General features: G+C 46.1%; 1 protein-coding gene across 1 annotated transcript in view; it reads left to right on the forward strand.

Moving 5' to 3' along the window:
* The first annotated feature begins 452 nt into the window (after positions 1 to 452).
* Positions 453 to 15,974, forward strand: part of LOC130193795 (triple functional domain protein-like) — an 80,751-nt gene continuing 65,229 nt past the window's right edge. Inside the window, 2 exon segments of the mRNA XM_056414918.1 lie at positions 453 to 539; positions 15,902 to 15,952. Coding sequence (XP_056270893.1) covers positions 470 to 539; positions 15,902 to 15,952 — 121 coding nt within the window. The 5' untranslated portion in view covers positions 453 to 469.

Below are 15,974 nucleotides of genomic sequence, written 5' to 3' on the forward strand. Positions count from 1 at the left end.
ATTATTATTATTATTTTATTTTTTCATGACCGACGGTTAGACACACGCGCGCGCACACACACATGGCGGCCGCCGTCGTTCCTTGATGACCAACCGTCTGCTCGTTTCCGAAAGCTGACGGAGATTCACCAAGCGGCGACCCGGCCCCTCCCGCTCCCGTCTCCCTCCGCGCTGCTTCGCTCCTCTCCCCTCGGCAGCACTCCGAGGAGGAACCCGGTGCCCCACCTCCAGGCCGATCGTTTCCAATTACGCTCCCCCAAGATGGAGGTCCGCAGATGGCACCGCTAACGTCTGCGAGTCGTCGCAACCGTCCGCGTGTCTTTAACGACGCTTTCTGTCGGGACGAGAGTGATTTCGGGCCATCTTTTTGTCGATTTTTCTTTTTCTTGGGGGGTAGGTGGTGGTGGTGGGGGGGGGGAGCTCTCTACTTGGGAGTAACTGAGCTCCAGGTTCGGGGTCTTCGGCAGCCATGAGCTCCTGGGAAGGAGCGGAGGAGACGACGAAGGACTCTGGCGACATACCGGCGCTCTTCAAAGCCGGTAAGCCCGACGAGGAGCGGGGGCGGTCGGACCAACTGCTCACTTTGGTCCCGCAACGCGCGCGACATTGTTCCCCGGCTGTGTTTTTTTGGAGGGGGCGCTTATAGTGAAGGATAGTCACTCGTTTAACTCCTGAATTCCACAGCGGATGTTGTAAACAACATGTACAACAAATAAGAAGAAAAAATAAAAACAATGCGATCTTTGGAAATCTCTTAAAAATTTAGTTTGATCGCATTCAAATCCTCCTAACTACATTATCAGCCAGGCGACGTTAGCCGGATCGCTAACAGCCCGAGTTCCATCCTCGGACACCGCGTCGCTACTTGTCACACGAGGTTTTCGTGTACTTTTCTTTATTCTCTACCAAAACAGACATTATTCTATATCTGCCCCGCTCCTTTTCCACTATACAATCATAACACAACTCCTGACTGCCAGGAAGATAGTTAAGTTTGACCCAGTAACGTCAACCCGTGTGGATAAAAGGACAACATGGGAACACAGACGTTTACAGATTGTAAAGATGATTCAACTTCAGAATAAATCCAGAGAGAAGCAGCGGGTCAAAGGGCCGCCGTGTTAATAACTACTTCCAACGTGTGCTCGTGGATCCTGAATCGGGTCGAGGTGGATCCTGTCCACCGGGGCTAGCTAACAAATGCTCGCTAGCTTGCCAGTGAGTTGACAAAGCTCATTGTCGGGCGTCAAGTACCAACACAGACGGGTGTCTTTGAATCCACCACTCCCGTTGACTCGTAGTGTTTTCTTGTTGTTGTTGGTGTTTTCTTTCTGCGCTGTCAAAAACAACAACCCGCACGACTATGGAAGCTATGTAAACAATACATGGCGTGGCACATATAGCCTGTGTGTTGCAGTGTGCAGGGAGGGGGAGCTAGCTGTGCAGCATAGCTATCAAGGCCAAACAAAAAGGTTGCCTTTTCTTTTTTTTTAAATCAATAAACGCAGATGTCGGTTGTGATGACACCGCAGACCGGGATTGACACCGATTCACACATGACAAGTTTCTTTTTGTACGTGTGTCGAGCACTTGCCTGCACACCTTGCTGACATTAGCTAAGTAGGCTAATTAATCAGTGAGGACTGTGACTTGAGTCCCTCACACCGGCCTCCAGTGATTGCATGGGCTGCAACAATGGCTCATAAAATGTGACTTCCAGGGGGTCCTAGCAGAGATTTAGAGTGGTCCTAGAAATCTATGGCTAAGTTTTATTTCACCCAGCTGACCACAGTGAAACCATGTCGTAAGGATCTCCATATTTTCTATTTTCTTTCCCCCCTCTGTAGTCAGTATAGAAATTGATACCTTCTGTGCAAACGACAGCATATATTGTAATTTAAGTGTCCTCAACTGAATGTAATGGGGATCCATGGGCGAAGGCCCTGTGCATGGGCTTGCAGGCTGCACTTGAATATGCCACATAACCCTCTAGCTGTGTTCAGTGATGGCAAGCAGGACATTAGATCAAGTGCCTGATGTCATTTCTGCCAGTGTCATCCTCTAACAACTCTCTTTGGTAGCACTCGCTTTCAGTGTATTTAAAGAAACAAGTTTATTCGTGAATCGATAGCTGCTTGTGTCGCGGTTGTTCATCTCGATCGGATGAAATATGCTCGGATGGGGAACTGTCGCTTACCAGAGGAAATGAAAGACATAGTAGTAATTCATACGGAAAATCACCGTCTTTCTGTTGTCACGTGGAGGGCCTTTTGTGGTCGACGTGATATTTTGAAGTACGGTTTGAGGGGCGTAAACAAGGAGGAGAAAGCCGAGTATTGACATCCAGCCTCTGGCTCCTGTGGTTTTGTGTTCAGCGAGATAATAAACCAGAGGGAAGTTGAGTATCCACATTGAGCCGATCGGATGGCTTCCTTTTTAGGGAGAGAGAGGCGTCCTGTAACTCACTCGTGATACTTTGTGTGTTTTGTTGATGGTGCACAGCTGCAGCCAGTGTAAATCAAATCTGTTGCTCGTTTCTTGCATAATTAAAATGTTTAGATATGCAGCCTTATTGCCACAAGGACATCTGCTGCCGTCTTGGATTGCAGTTTAGCAACAACAACAACAAATCTCTTTATTTACCAATAGTGCGCTAACATCATATTTTAATCTTATTTGTTAGTTTGAGGGAAGCCATGACACAAATAACTAGTTTTCATTGCACTTGGACAACAGAGAATTTCTTTCGCAGTAGTAGGGCGTGCTGCGGAATTCATAAAAGAGAAGTTATGAAAACAAATCTCTCTTTTTTAACAAAAGCACACTTCAAGGATCGTGAATGAACATTTAAATGCTGCTCTCTGCCGAGTTGATAACAATCACAAGAATATTTTAACAGCGATTGTCCGACGAGCGTCGGGTCGATCTGCATGTGAAGTATCCTCTCGATCGCCACGGCGATGACATTCAAACACACTCTCGAAGCACAACACGCTTTAACTAACAACCCAGCTGAAACACTCACCTGACCCAGTGTACCTGTTTGGGATCCACTTTTATTTTTCACTTGAAGCAAAACCTCCAAAGCTATACTCGACACAGATCCCGAGCTACGCGTACTTCTGTTAGGTTGTAGTGGATTTTATGTACACTTGCACATGTAAATAAGGAAATCTTATGTTATAAATAATGCATATAGAAAGATAATTTACATAGTGGATATTAGGGAGGAATATTCTAATTAATGTATAAAGAAGCATAGACAAGTATGATCACTGTATTATATGTGTAACTGTAATGTTGATTTTATGAGGTTTATTGTTATCACAACTGTAGGATGTGGACAGTATGAATGAGATTGGTTTTATTGTGGTAGAGGTGCGTTTCCCTTGAGATCCTAGCTGGTTTCCTGTTTAGGCTCTTATTCTGAAGTCTAAAACCGGGGGTAGGGCTCTAAACCGGAAGCGGAAAGCAGCTGTTACCTCTCTTGGCGGGAAGCTCAGTCTCTTTTGAAATGCTGAGCAGGAGAGAGCACGCCATCGGGGTGGAGATTAAGAACAACACACAAACTGGGAGCTTTAAGCTCACTGAATGGAGACTGTAAGTACTAATCTTATTTGTGAGACATTAGATTGACTGTCTGATTATTGGAGGTCGACAGAAACTTTAAAGCAACCAGAAATGACTGTCAAATAAATACTCTTAAATGCATCCCTGGTGTTTCCACAAAACACATCGCTCCATCCAGACTCTTTTGAACCCCTTTTACTCTTTTACTTCCTTAAACACAACTTTATTTTTTCCAGGCGTAATTGCGGATTTGTCCTTTTTTTTTTTTTTTTTTTAAAAGATATTGCTTCAGCGCTGTAAAGCTCGCCAGAGTGCCTGGCGCCATTCGGCGTGTGCGCGTGTCCCTGAGTGCATTAGCACAGCGATTGACAAGAGCACCTGAGATAACGATACCCGCTGACAGCTATGTACTTTGAACGCACGGTCCGATCTGGCCGACGGTGATGTGATTTTTGTCATCTTTTTCCAACTTGTGACGCCTCTGGTAACACATTGATTTCTCAGCACCATGTCTGGTTTGTGGTTTTTACACAATCCCAGTTATCTGGCACCGACTCCACGTGTCTGGTCATCGGCCGTGGAGCGTCGTCAAAACCCGCCTGATGAGCGTCGATGGTTCTCCCAACGGCTCTGTGCCACAAGCCGGTTGGAGGGTTTGCGTATCATGTCGGAGCTACCCACCTCTTTGTTTTGCTCAGGAACTTCCTCCTTAAAGGTCTGGGAATCTTGTTTTGACACGCAGAGATTTGAGTATCTCGCCACAGGCAATGCCCTCCCCACCCCCCCCACACACACATACACACACACACACAATCCCCATCCTTAGCTCATTCTCATCTCTTTTTTCCCCCCATCCTTAGGCATTTGGTCTCTTTGTCTTTGCCGTGTCCTCCCTCTTTGCTTTCTTCCCTCCTCTCCGTCTAACGGCCTGCCGTCAGAGTCTCATGTTTTCCTCCCTCTTTCGCTCGTGTTGCGTCGTGTCGGGCCTCGCTGCACTAACGCAAAATGACATCTAATAAAAGGAAAAGGCCCTTCCCCCCGTCTGTCTCCCCGACTGGAATTAATACCGAGGCCCTCGGAGCTCTGAGACGGGGAGTTTTGTTGTGGCATGTTGTCAATCACCGAGTTGTTCCACGCTAAACATATCTTTGGCTCCACTGGTGACTAAAAGGCTGATGCAGTGTTGATTTCATAGAGTTATTACTTGTTGGTACTGTAGGGTATTACTCACGGTAGGGGAAAAAGAAAACTGCCCGGCCTTTATGAATGAACGTTTACAGGCTGCAAGACGCCGTTCACAAGGTCGGTCTGTCTCTGTGTGAATGAGCATCGGTGTGTACGTGTGTTTGTGCGAGAAAGACTCGTGAAACAGACGAGCAGGAGGGAGAAATCTGATCCAGAGCTCACATTTATGACTCGGGCCCATTCACCCGGGATGAGACACACACACAGACTAATGGATATTGATCCAGGGGATGGAGACTGATTGAGCTCACCCATTTACCGTTTCCTCCAGGCTTTAAGTTGCCAAGTCAGACACAGAGCAGAGGCTAAAGCCCAGCGCTATACGGAGCAGATTTCTTTCATCATCCCTTGTTCATGGGGTGGAAGTAAATACAGAATTGGTGCATCCAAAATCAATGCACAGGTACGAGTGAAGGGTCGGTGCGTCGTCACTTTGTTTTTTTTACTTCTTTCCATGACAAGTTGTGCAGAACAGCCGGTTCCATATCCTCACTTTCAGCCCTTTGGTATGAGCCGCGCCCCCAAAATACCGGTTCCTACATCAGGTCATATTTTTTTAATTTGACTCCAGAAAGCTCTTCACATTCACAGATGATGACCACTTTCGCGAGCCGAACAGCGGAGCGGCCTTTCAAACCACCACACTTAATCTTAAACCACAAATGCTAACTGGCCTCTACCTAAGACAATTTTATGATAATAAATGCAGACTTGGCGACTAAATACCACTGTATGTTACTAAATACAAGTATGTATTGCGATGTCAATGTTCTCAGAATCCAGAGAAATTGAGGTATGCATTGTCGGCCAACCCGACTAATCAAATTACTTTATTGCACTGGTGTGAAAATGTCAGTCATAAAGAAGTTCTCCTTGTGATTGGCAACGATGTCCAAAAACATAAGTGATCCATTGCTTCAAATCGGTATCGGTGCAGATTCAGGCGGATTGTGACTCGGCCTTGTCGGAGGAAGAAACACATTGAATACAGTTTCCGCCATGAGTTGAATTACCATTTTTTCGGTAATAAACAAGCGACCTCTAGCTGCAAACGGGTTTCAAAGCACAAAAGTCACCGCATCTAAAAAAAGAAAAGACACATTTTGAGAAGCTCGGGCTTCGTAATCGGGCGTAGCTCTTCTCGACACTCGGGCATCGTGTGGGTCACCGTACGAGTAGCTTCGTGATGGGCGGCCGCTGTTCTCTCTGAATTGCTTTTCACATTCACTCCCACTCGCCCGCATTCTGTGCCTTTTCCACTCAAACGCATATGTTCAGCTGCAGAATATCCGGCTCGCACACCTGCAACTGTACTTTGGTGCAAACGAGAGGAGTGGACACAATAAAGGAGATTTTAGCCTTCTTTTTTTTGGCCAGGCGGCTTCAACCGAGAGCAAATGGATTAAAATGGGTTAAAAAAGAAGAAGAAAGCTTTTCAAAAAAGAGCCGGAGATTAAGCTAAAACACGAGGATGAAAACCACTCCACTTGAACTGCTTTATTGTGGCTTTCAAAATGGGATGTTTTAGTTAGAAAGGCATTTATCCCCTCAAAAATGAAGCGCAGACGCACGGTGCCGATGTGAGCAGTGCCGGCTAAGTGGCTCGATCTAGCAACATCTTTCTGTCACACTTTGGCAGAATTATGCAGAAAACATCAGCTGGTTGGTGAAGAGTAAATAATTCAAACGGCTCTCATTTCCCCCCGAGTCGTTGTGTAAACAGATAATCGTTCTCATCCGTAATAACAGGTGCAGGTACATCACATTTTAAAGGCGGATTACAGCCAGCTGAATCCCTCCCTCCCTCCTCCTCTCCGAAAACCAAACTCTGCTGTGAGGTCAGTGCGAGTGGGAGGATCGTGATTTTTGTTTCTTCTTCCCCTCTTGTTTGAATTATTATCCGTCCAAGGCCTCGGCGGTGTGATCAAAGTTGTCGTTAATCATTCGCGAAAAGCGGAGAGTCGCCAGTCTCTGGGTTCAACGGGAGGAACGGCACGGCGGATCGGGGTTAGTTCACGAGGCCCGCTCCAAAACTGCCCGTTCGTAAAGCTCGCCGTCATTTTTTTTTTGGGAAGCCGTCCTGCTTTCAGACGACGAGACCAACGCAGCGCAGACGACCCACTGAGAGCTGACCTCAGACCGGGGAAAGTGGAATGAAGCAGCAGCTTGAGCCGCACCTATTTTAATAATTGACTGTTTTACACACCCAACATATAACGAGCGTCATAAGCTCACCTGAAGTCCTCTCCGCTCTCCTTTTGGCCGTGTGGTCTCCGTTGACCCCGGAGCTATCTCTTCAGCTGCTGATACTCCACTGTGTTCCTCTAGTCACCCACCTTGTCTGTTGGTGCTGAGCACGAAGTGTACAGCGACTCTATAATGGGTTTTTAAAAACTGAAAACAGCCGACTGCTGCAGTAAAAAAAACGCAATGCGAGAGCACCAAAATAAAGTTTAACTAGAACGGGCACTCGGTAGAGCGCATACCTTCACATATCACAAGATTGGGCATTGAATTATGAACATTTTGGCATTAGTTGCATGCCAATTGGATAGAAATTGACCGCTATGGTAAAAAGAAGATTTTGACCTTTTCATGACTTTGACCCGATCGATCCCAAAATCTAAGCAAATGGTCCCCGGATAATAACCAATCATCCCACCACATTTCATGCGATTCGGTTTAATACTTCTTGAGTTATGCGAGTAACACGCATATAAATAAATAAATACACGGCGATCAAAACATAACCTTCCGCATTTTCAATGCGAAGGTAAAGATGCTAAAATGCCCCGTGGAGCGGAGGAGAACTCGTGACGAGGTGACGGTTCTCCGTGACTTTGACGTTAACCGTGATCCCAAACTGTTTTTTTTTATTACACCACTTGTAAAAGTCGAGCCGTGCGGCGCTCTGAGAGGTCGTCCGTGTTCAGTTGACTCTCCGTGGAAAGTATTTCGGTGAGGCAACTTCTGTGGTGCGCCGCGACGGCGAGCTGGCACAATGCATCATTTTTGCTCAACACCTTTTTGTTGCTGATCTGCATATCGTTCGTCAGGCCTGTGAGGACCGGTCATCTGGGTCGGGTTTACTTTGGCATGACGCTGTGCAAAGTTTGGGCTTGCCCGCATAGCTTTTATGATTTTTTAATGTGCTGTTGAAATTAATGTTGTGAGGTGAGCCAAGAGGTAGGTTTCTCATCATGGCAGACGGGCCGTAACGGTGTCCTCAGCCACGCTGGGTTTATGGTTTGAACCAATCGGATGAGAGCTTAAACGGGGGTCTTAAAATGTGATGAACCCACCTTGGAAGCAAACCAGAAAGCAATCGGTTACACCTACAGTTATCGATTTAAGGGGAGAAAAAGTTAAGATAAATTTGGCGACGGCCTTGGTCACCAGCAAAAGAACCTCGTGGATCGGGGTCCACGGAAGAACTGGGTCTGGAAACATGTCTGGGTCGACTCAACGCGGCAATTATTCAATCGGAACACGGTGAGCGAATCCGTCAAAAGCCGTGAAGTCAAACACGGCAGCGCTGGAGTTTGTTTTGGGCCCAAAGCGTGCATGATGTCACCGTGACCCCCTGGAGGTGGACCAGGGTAACCCAACCCGCCGCCACCAGAAGAAAAAGCACCCGTTGCAATTCAGAGGAGATTCACTTCCCTGGTAGTCGGATGCTTGGAAACAAGTTCTCTCTCTCTTTTTTTCTTCTTCTTTTCTCTCTGTCTCTGTATCTCTGTCTCTCTCCCTTTCTCTCTGTCTCTGTCTTTCTCTCTCTGTCTCTGTCTTTCTCTCTCTCTGTCTCTGTAACTCTCTATCTCTCTGTATCCCTTTCTCTCCCTCTCCCTCTATGGTTACCAATGACTTGGGGCCATGGATACTGTGTAGTTATGCTTCTCTGAAGCCGTGACGCAAATGGGTTTAGTGAGATTTCTAAAGATCTAAATGTTAGGAAAGATACCAGAAAGTCGGCACGTTATTATTCGTAATCTAGGGGATCAGATCCTCAGAAGAGTCAGAAGCGCTTTTAACAAGCAGTCTGCCAATTTCAACAGGAATACAGATGTTCGGCAGCAGCAGCACTCTTAACGACATCAGGGCGGGTTACAAGTGAGAGTTCATTGGATTACACATGCTGACCTGATTTGGTGTTTATTCCCTGGGATTACTCTCTGTCTGTGTGTGTGTTTTATATGTAGGCGTTGAAGCAGAGAGAGAGATAAAGAGAGAGAGGGAGAGGAAGGAGGGGTTGCAGTGCGTTGGAGCATATGGTCACGCACGCTATTTACCAGTACAGAAACGGCTTGTTGATGTATATGTATTAACAAGTTTTTCATATATATATTTTTTTTACATTTTATTTCTGTTACTTATTCAGTCCCTCTCTCAAACAGTGGGAAGAAATTGTGTTTTTTGTACATGCATAAATTGCAATTGTCCAAATCCCTGCTGATTTTCTTTTATTTATTTGCGTCACATAGAGGGCCGATCGAAGCTGGAGTTGATCAAAACCGGCAACTACCGTGGAGTCTTTTTTTCTCGTGGGACCGAATAATGATCGCAAAGCGTTCTCGCTGAAGACGAGCCAGCTGTCGGCGAGCGTTGGATGTTTTTCTGCTCGGTGGGGCTCAACCGGCCTATGTGAACCAGGTCGGCACAGGCCTGCGCTATCGGCGAGCTTTTTACCACTCACGCAAACAGACACACAGGTTGCCGCCCTGATACGGACGAGATAAGACCAAAGGTCAGCTGATAAGAGCCAATCGGGACGACCCGTTTCCGCGGTCTCGCTCCGGGCCGTTGAGTTGAAGGGTTCATCTTGAGAGGCATTAAAAAACCTACGTTTGACCTCAATCAGAATACCTGCAACTCAGAGCAGGGCGAGGAATTCACACCGCAAGTCATTATAGGTGACGGTGTTGAGGGGCTTCGGCTGAGTACTATTTAGTGACGTCGCACGCAAGTTATTGAAAACTAGAATACAATAATTTCAAATTTACTTCTTCAATTAACCAGGAAAGTGATGTCAGGGTGTCAGATCTGTAAATGAGTGTTTTTGGCTCAATGAAACGCACACACATGCGCACACGCACACATGCGCGCACACACACACGCCTCCCGCGCCTCTGTGTATTTATAAAAAGGAGCCTGTCCCACTTTTCCCTCGTACGTCGTGCTCTTGTTCGGTAATTTCTCCGGCGTGATAACTAATTGGCGCGAGCTCGGGGAATTTGTTTTTTTGTTTGTTGCCGCCCTCTCCTTGAAACAAGCTGGAACGAGAGAGGAGGAGGAGGAGGAGGAGGAGGAGGAGGATCGGCTTGCAATTGATTAGGATCAGTGCGAAAGATTTGCACAACTGGTCTGTGCTCCTATTTTGAGAGTAGAAAGCGACAGCGCTAGAGAGAGAGAGAGAGAAAGAGAGAGCCGAACTAGGACAAGTCCTGAAAGACTATTGTACTCCTTTTCTTTTTTTCGTCTTTGTGTCTCCAGTGGATTCAAAACTGCTATCTCACTGTTGCCCTCCCCATCCCGCTCACTTTCTCCTTCGCTCTCTTCCTCCTCCTCCTCCTCCGACTGCTTTTCACCCCGTTTCTCTCCCGCTGAGGGCCGGCCACCGGGAGAAGATTGATCAGCTGCAAACATCGCAGCCGGTGGCCTTTCTGTGTCTTTAAAGCAAAGGTCTGCGCACCGTTGAGGTTCTTCTGAGAGGTTTTTAAAAGCAGGATCCTTCAGCCCTAAAAATAATTTCTACAGAATCCAATAGGGACCCCTCTTGCACCTGGGAGCCCAGGTGAGGCGGCAGATGACAACGTGGTTGAATGGAAACATGCCGTAAGAGTTCTGATGTAATGAAATAAATACTTATAATGTATAGTCTATTGTAGACGTGGCTGATATTCAGCCAGCTGTTCATTTCCTGGTAAAAATACTTGGTAGTGATTAGAGATGCACCGATCAGGTTTTTTGGTGCAGATCACTGAAATCAGTGATCGGTATAAAAAGAAGTCAGACTTTTGTATGTTAAAAAAAGTCCTGTATATAGATTTCCCCAAGAGTTCCAGGAAATGAATGATGCAGATGTGTTCCATACATATCTGCAATCCCCTACAATAGCAATCAAACAATTGTAATGTATCAACTAGGAAATTTTTCAAAGTAAAAGTCCTAAATGTTTAAAGAAATCTGTAATTTCTTTAATGTTTGAGTTGCTTTATATATGTATTTCCTCATAGTCCTAGGCAATAATGCTTCACAATAAATATAATGCTTCAATCGACACCGTGATCGGTGATCGGTATTATCGGATCGGCAGATACTGATTTCAGTGATCGGTGATCGGTATTATCGGTGATCGGCAGATACTGATTTCAGTGATCGGTGATCGGCACCAAAAAACCTGATCGGTGCATCTCTAATTTTAACCCCTTCATCTTCGCTGGGATGAAGATGCAGCTCGCTAGTTCACAGTAATGAGTCCCTTCAAGTGACCGTCGACCCAACCAGGACGCTGGTGTTCAAGGTCAGAATGAAGAATGTCTGACCGGCCGTAACTGGCTGGCTCCGACAGACCGACCGTGTTTGTTGTGGATTCGGTCACATCTGGTGGATACCGGATCTGCGACACTTTGCCTGAATGTCGGGATCCAGCGTATCGGGTCGGTGCATCCCGAAGCAAATATGTGAACAATACCACTGCCGTTGTTGCTCGTCTACACAAACATTTGGTTAAAACCAAGTATGTCACGGCTCTTAGATGTGGTTGAAAGGGAACCCCACCGGTTTTACACATTGTTACAGCGTTAAAGCGAGCGATGCCACATGGGTCGAGTTCTTTATTAATGGTGGAGACCGTTAAGAGTCCGTTTCAGATCCTCATTCTACCTGCACGTCTTTGGAGGAAAACAAAAAAAGAGAAAGAAATCGCATACTTGGCAGAGCTCTGACCATCGTGACTGAACAGGCTGCAGGAAATCTGGCTTCTGCAGAGAGCGACGTCACGGTACCGATCAGAAACATGTGAATATATATATATAACTGTCAATCGAGCGACGTCGACGCTGTTATTGTGACTCTTTTTGACGGGAACTGTCGGAGTGCTGACGATTAGTTGTCATGTGGAAGTGAAAGTCTGACGTCGCTCCGGGAGGTCACGCCGAGGTCAGGAAAAACAGAGAAATAATTGACCGGCGGCTGCTCGCCAATCGGCCCAAAACCGATTCATGTTAGGCTTGTTTGCCAAATGTTTTGATCAAATAATACTTTTTATTCCTGTAAATCTCCCCACTGTGGGACTTATAAAGTCTTATCTTATCTTACGGGTGTTATTGCATTTGTATTAAAATATGGTCACCTACTATACCTCCCTATTTTGATCATCAGCTCCATAAATGGACATTATATATATATAATATATATGTATTATATATATATATATATAATCTCCTAGACGTTTCTCTCGTCGGTATCTCTCCACCTGCAGCTCGGCGCCAGGCAACAAGAATCCTCATCGATAATTTGTCTCTTAATATAATGTTAAATGTGTGGTCCATGGACCTTGACATTTAAATGTTGACTAAGCCCCTCCGGCACCATCCACTATTTGACAACAGGTCATTGCTCATTGCTTTTGTGCCTCACGCCCCATTTACGGCCGCGTGAGCCACACAATAGGTATGTCTTCAATGAATGGGGGTCTTTCCTATCTGTGCATGAGTCAAACGATGAGTGTGCCTGCCGAGAAAGGAAAGGCAGGGGCCCCAGAGAGAGTGTGTGTGTGTGTGTGTGTGTGTGTGTGTGTGTGTGTGTGTGTGTGTGTGTGTGTGTGTGTGTGTGTGTGTGTGTGTGTGTGTGTGTGTGTGTGTGTGTGTGTGTGTGTGTGTGTGTGTGTGTGTGTGTGTGTGTGTGTCAATGCTTCAACGGGCCACATCTCGGGGGGGGGCATTCTGCTCGTGGCTGCGTGTCAATCCGTCTTTTCACGCACACGCCATCCGATGCGTGTCGTTTCCTCTTCGTCCGGGCATGTTTGACTTCTGGATCGGCCACAACTCCTTTTTGTTTGGATTGATAAGATGTGGGCCGCCACTACCGTCGTCTGGTATTACATCGTTGCACGCTGCGTCTGAAGTGGGCATCTTTGGCATTGCAAATATGCGGAGTATGCGGGTGCTTTTGGTCTTTCTCTTCTTGCCTCCCCCCCCCCCCTCCCTTACTCTTCTCCTTCTCCTTCATCCCAGTCATTCTCTGGTAAGTTGTCCCAGGACCGCGGCTCCAGAGAGAATTCCTCTGAGCTCTTTGTGCTTCTCTTCCCAACGGCGTGTTTACGCGTGCGAGCGCCGTTGCTCACGAACACAACGAGCCCCCTTCGGCGCGGTTGCCAGGAAGTTTGCTCACGTGTAGTTTCATGTGTACTGGGCCGCTCTATGTTCATTAATGGAAAACTGCCACCAGCATAATATTGCTAAAACATGGCGGTCTCTTAAGATAGTTTACCGAGGAAGGAGGCCAGATGTCACAGAAATAACTTCTATATCATACAGATAGATTTGGGATAATGGATCCTCGCAGGGACTCTGTAGAGAAAGGTCATTCAGGCCAGAGGTCCCGGCCTGTTGTAGAAGAAGTTTCTAGCAAGGCCAGCTATCTCGAGTGTGGAGCAGCCACCTTGTCGTGTTGATGTCATATCGGAGGAACTTCAGAGGTCACCCGCTTGTCTACATCGTCCAGCATCGCACGTTTGTTCTCTAGCGACACGCCGCACAGTCGGCGATGATGGCGTCTGGGGATTTCGAAATGCAAAGTTGTTGCCGCTAAGAAAATGTTTGTCATGTTATCATTTAAACCCAAATTTAATGGATTTTATGATGTATAAAAAAAAAAAAAGGAAATCAACATCATGAAGTCTTGATTTTGGGAACTTTCCCATCCATAAACCCAACCTGACGTGTGAGGTGGGTCACGGTCCCGTCTGCTTGCATGTGAGCGACTGTCAACTGAAAGCTACGGAACAGGTTTCAATGTCGCCTTCATTAAAATGTGTTGGTGTGAAGTAATTATTTAATTACAACAATCCTCCAACAATTAGTGGAAAATTATCCCGGTTCTCTATTTATAGGGACTGTAATAACAGGGCTGGTACAGACGATTGCACTCAGAAGTGTGCGGTACCACTACATATTATGCATGTTTGAGAGGATGCAAGTGAAGCTCTGTGTTGCATGTTTCTTCTTGCCTTAGTGCCCTTTGGCACATGGAAGTCTCCTTTTGTATGCAGAGGAAGGAAACCGGCGACGTCCGTTTTTGAGTCGGTCTCCCCAAAGTAAACACGTGGAGATCCCGTGTCCAACGCAACCGCCTCAACGCCGTGACGTTAAGCGCGAAGCAGCGGAGCCTGAGTCTGAACAGAGCACCGTGTGTCACCGGGTCAGCCAGCGGAGCGTTGTTTACATGTTTACACCACATGACGCCGGCCCTATCTTCCCCTCGGTCACAGCGGCGGCTCCTCTCACACATCCCGCCATAGGCTGCGTCAAAGGGCCGATTGTTGAGCCGGCGGGGTCTCGGTCAGGAGGTGTGGGAGGGGACGGGGAGACAACTTGCGCTGGTCCAGTGTTGGCAGGACACGTCGGGAACAGATCGGTGGTCGGTCGGTCAAATAATTACCGTAGCATTGAAAAAGATGCGGGTTTGCGTGCTATTCGCATAAGTCAAAAAGTATTAAACCGAATCGCATGAAATTTGGTGGGACGATTGGTTATTATCAGGGGACCATTTGATTAGATTTTGGGATCAATCAGGTCAAAGGTCAAGGTCATGGAAAGGTCAACATCTTCTTTTTACCATAGCGCGGTCAATTTCTATCCAATTGGCAACTAATGCCAAAATGTTCATAATTCAATGCCCAATCTTGTGATATGCGAAGGTATGCGCTCTACCGAGTGCCCGTTCTAGTTATATCTGGAGAGATGAGCGACGGCTTCATTTCTCAGTTGCATTTAGTATGCTCATTTTTCTGGAAATGAAGAGCGTGCTTCTCTTAACACTCCTCAGTGTTTCCGCTTTTTTCTTTCCATCAACCTTTATATAAAATGCAGAATCATGTGAGGCTCCTATTCGTCCAGCTCAAACAGGACCAGCTTCCCCCTTTTTGCTGTAAAGCAATGCAGCAGATTTCTGGCAGACTGTACATATTTATTTATTTATATATAGCCGCTGATGGCAATGGCAACTTGACCGTGTGTGTGTGTGTGTGTGTGTGTGGTTTGAAATGCTTCAACAACCCTTGGAAGGATAGCCACGAAATTGCAGACATGTATGTCCTCCTCAGTCAACAATAATAACTTTGATGATCCTCAGACTTTTTTTAAATCTCATACCATCATCAGACCGCAATTTCAAATGTTGAAATACTTTGGTTAATGGTCATTGAAGCTAATGATAATCCCATTGGCCGGACTTGTTTACGTGGTGTCGTTGCAACATTCATGATTCAAGATGTTCTATTTGTAATTTTTAGAAGACATGCATGTTATCGTGTCTTTTAAAGTATTTTAACAATAAAGTTACACAAATTAAACCGCTCTATACATACAAGCAAGTTGTGTTCAAAAGATACGGTCAACATTTTCACATAACATGCTTAGTATCACTGAAGACGAGAAACTCTGAACTTCCCGATGAACCTCAATGCACCTCGACTCGACGTATGTTGTTGCCAAAGTATTTCAGGCGTGTTATTTTCGCCAACAACAACCGATTTTTACTGAAACGGAGAACCTGGCTGCTCAACAATAACATATTAGCATTTAGCTCAGCCTGCCGACTGTTAGCCATGTTTTCTCCTGCTTCGCTGTTGTCATCATGGCATTATGACCATTTTAAGACGTTGGCTTTTGGATGCGATGCTTCAGCAAAGTAGTGGGACGAGTATGTTAGCTATAAAATACCCTTTTTTTTGGCAGATGGATCCTTTAAGTGTTGAGGATTGTAATGAAAGCTATTTCACGCCTGTTGATGTCGTCATTGTTTTGTCCTTTTAATCTTCCTCTCCATTGTGGATTTTTCATCCTGTTTTTGTGTCTTCCTACAGATGGCTCCCTCCCTAAAGAGCCAAAAGGAGATTTATCGAGTCAGATCGCAGGTAAAGGCAAATGCGCATAACA

Source organism: Pseudoliparis swirei, chromosome 1 (assembly GCF_029220125.1).
Source record: "Pseudoliparis swirei isolate HS2019 ecotype Mariana Trench chromosome 1, NWPU_hadal_v1, whole genome shotgun sequence".
NCBI classification, from domain to species: Eukaryota; Metazoa; Chordata; class Actinopteri; order Perciformes; family Liparidae; genus Pseudoliparis; species Pseudoliparis swirei.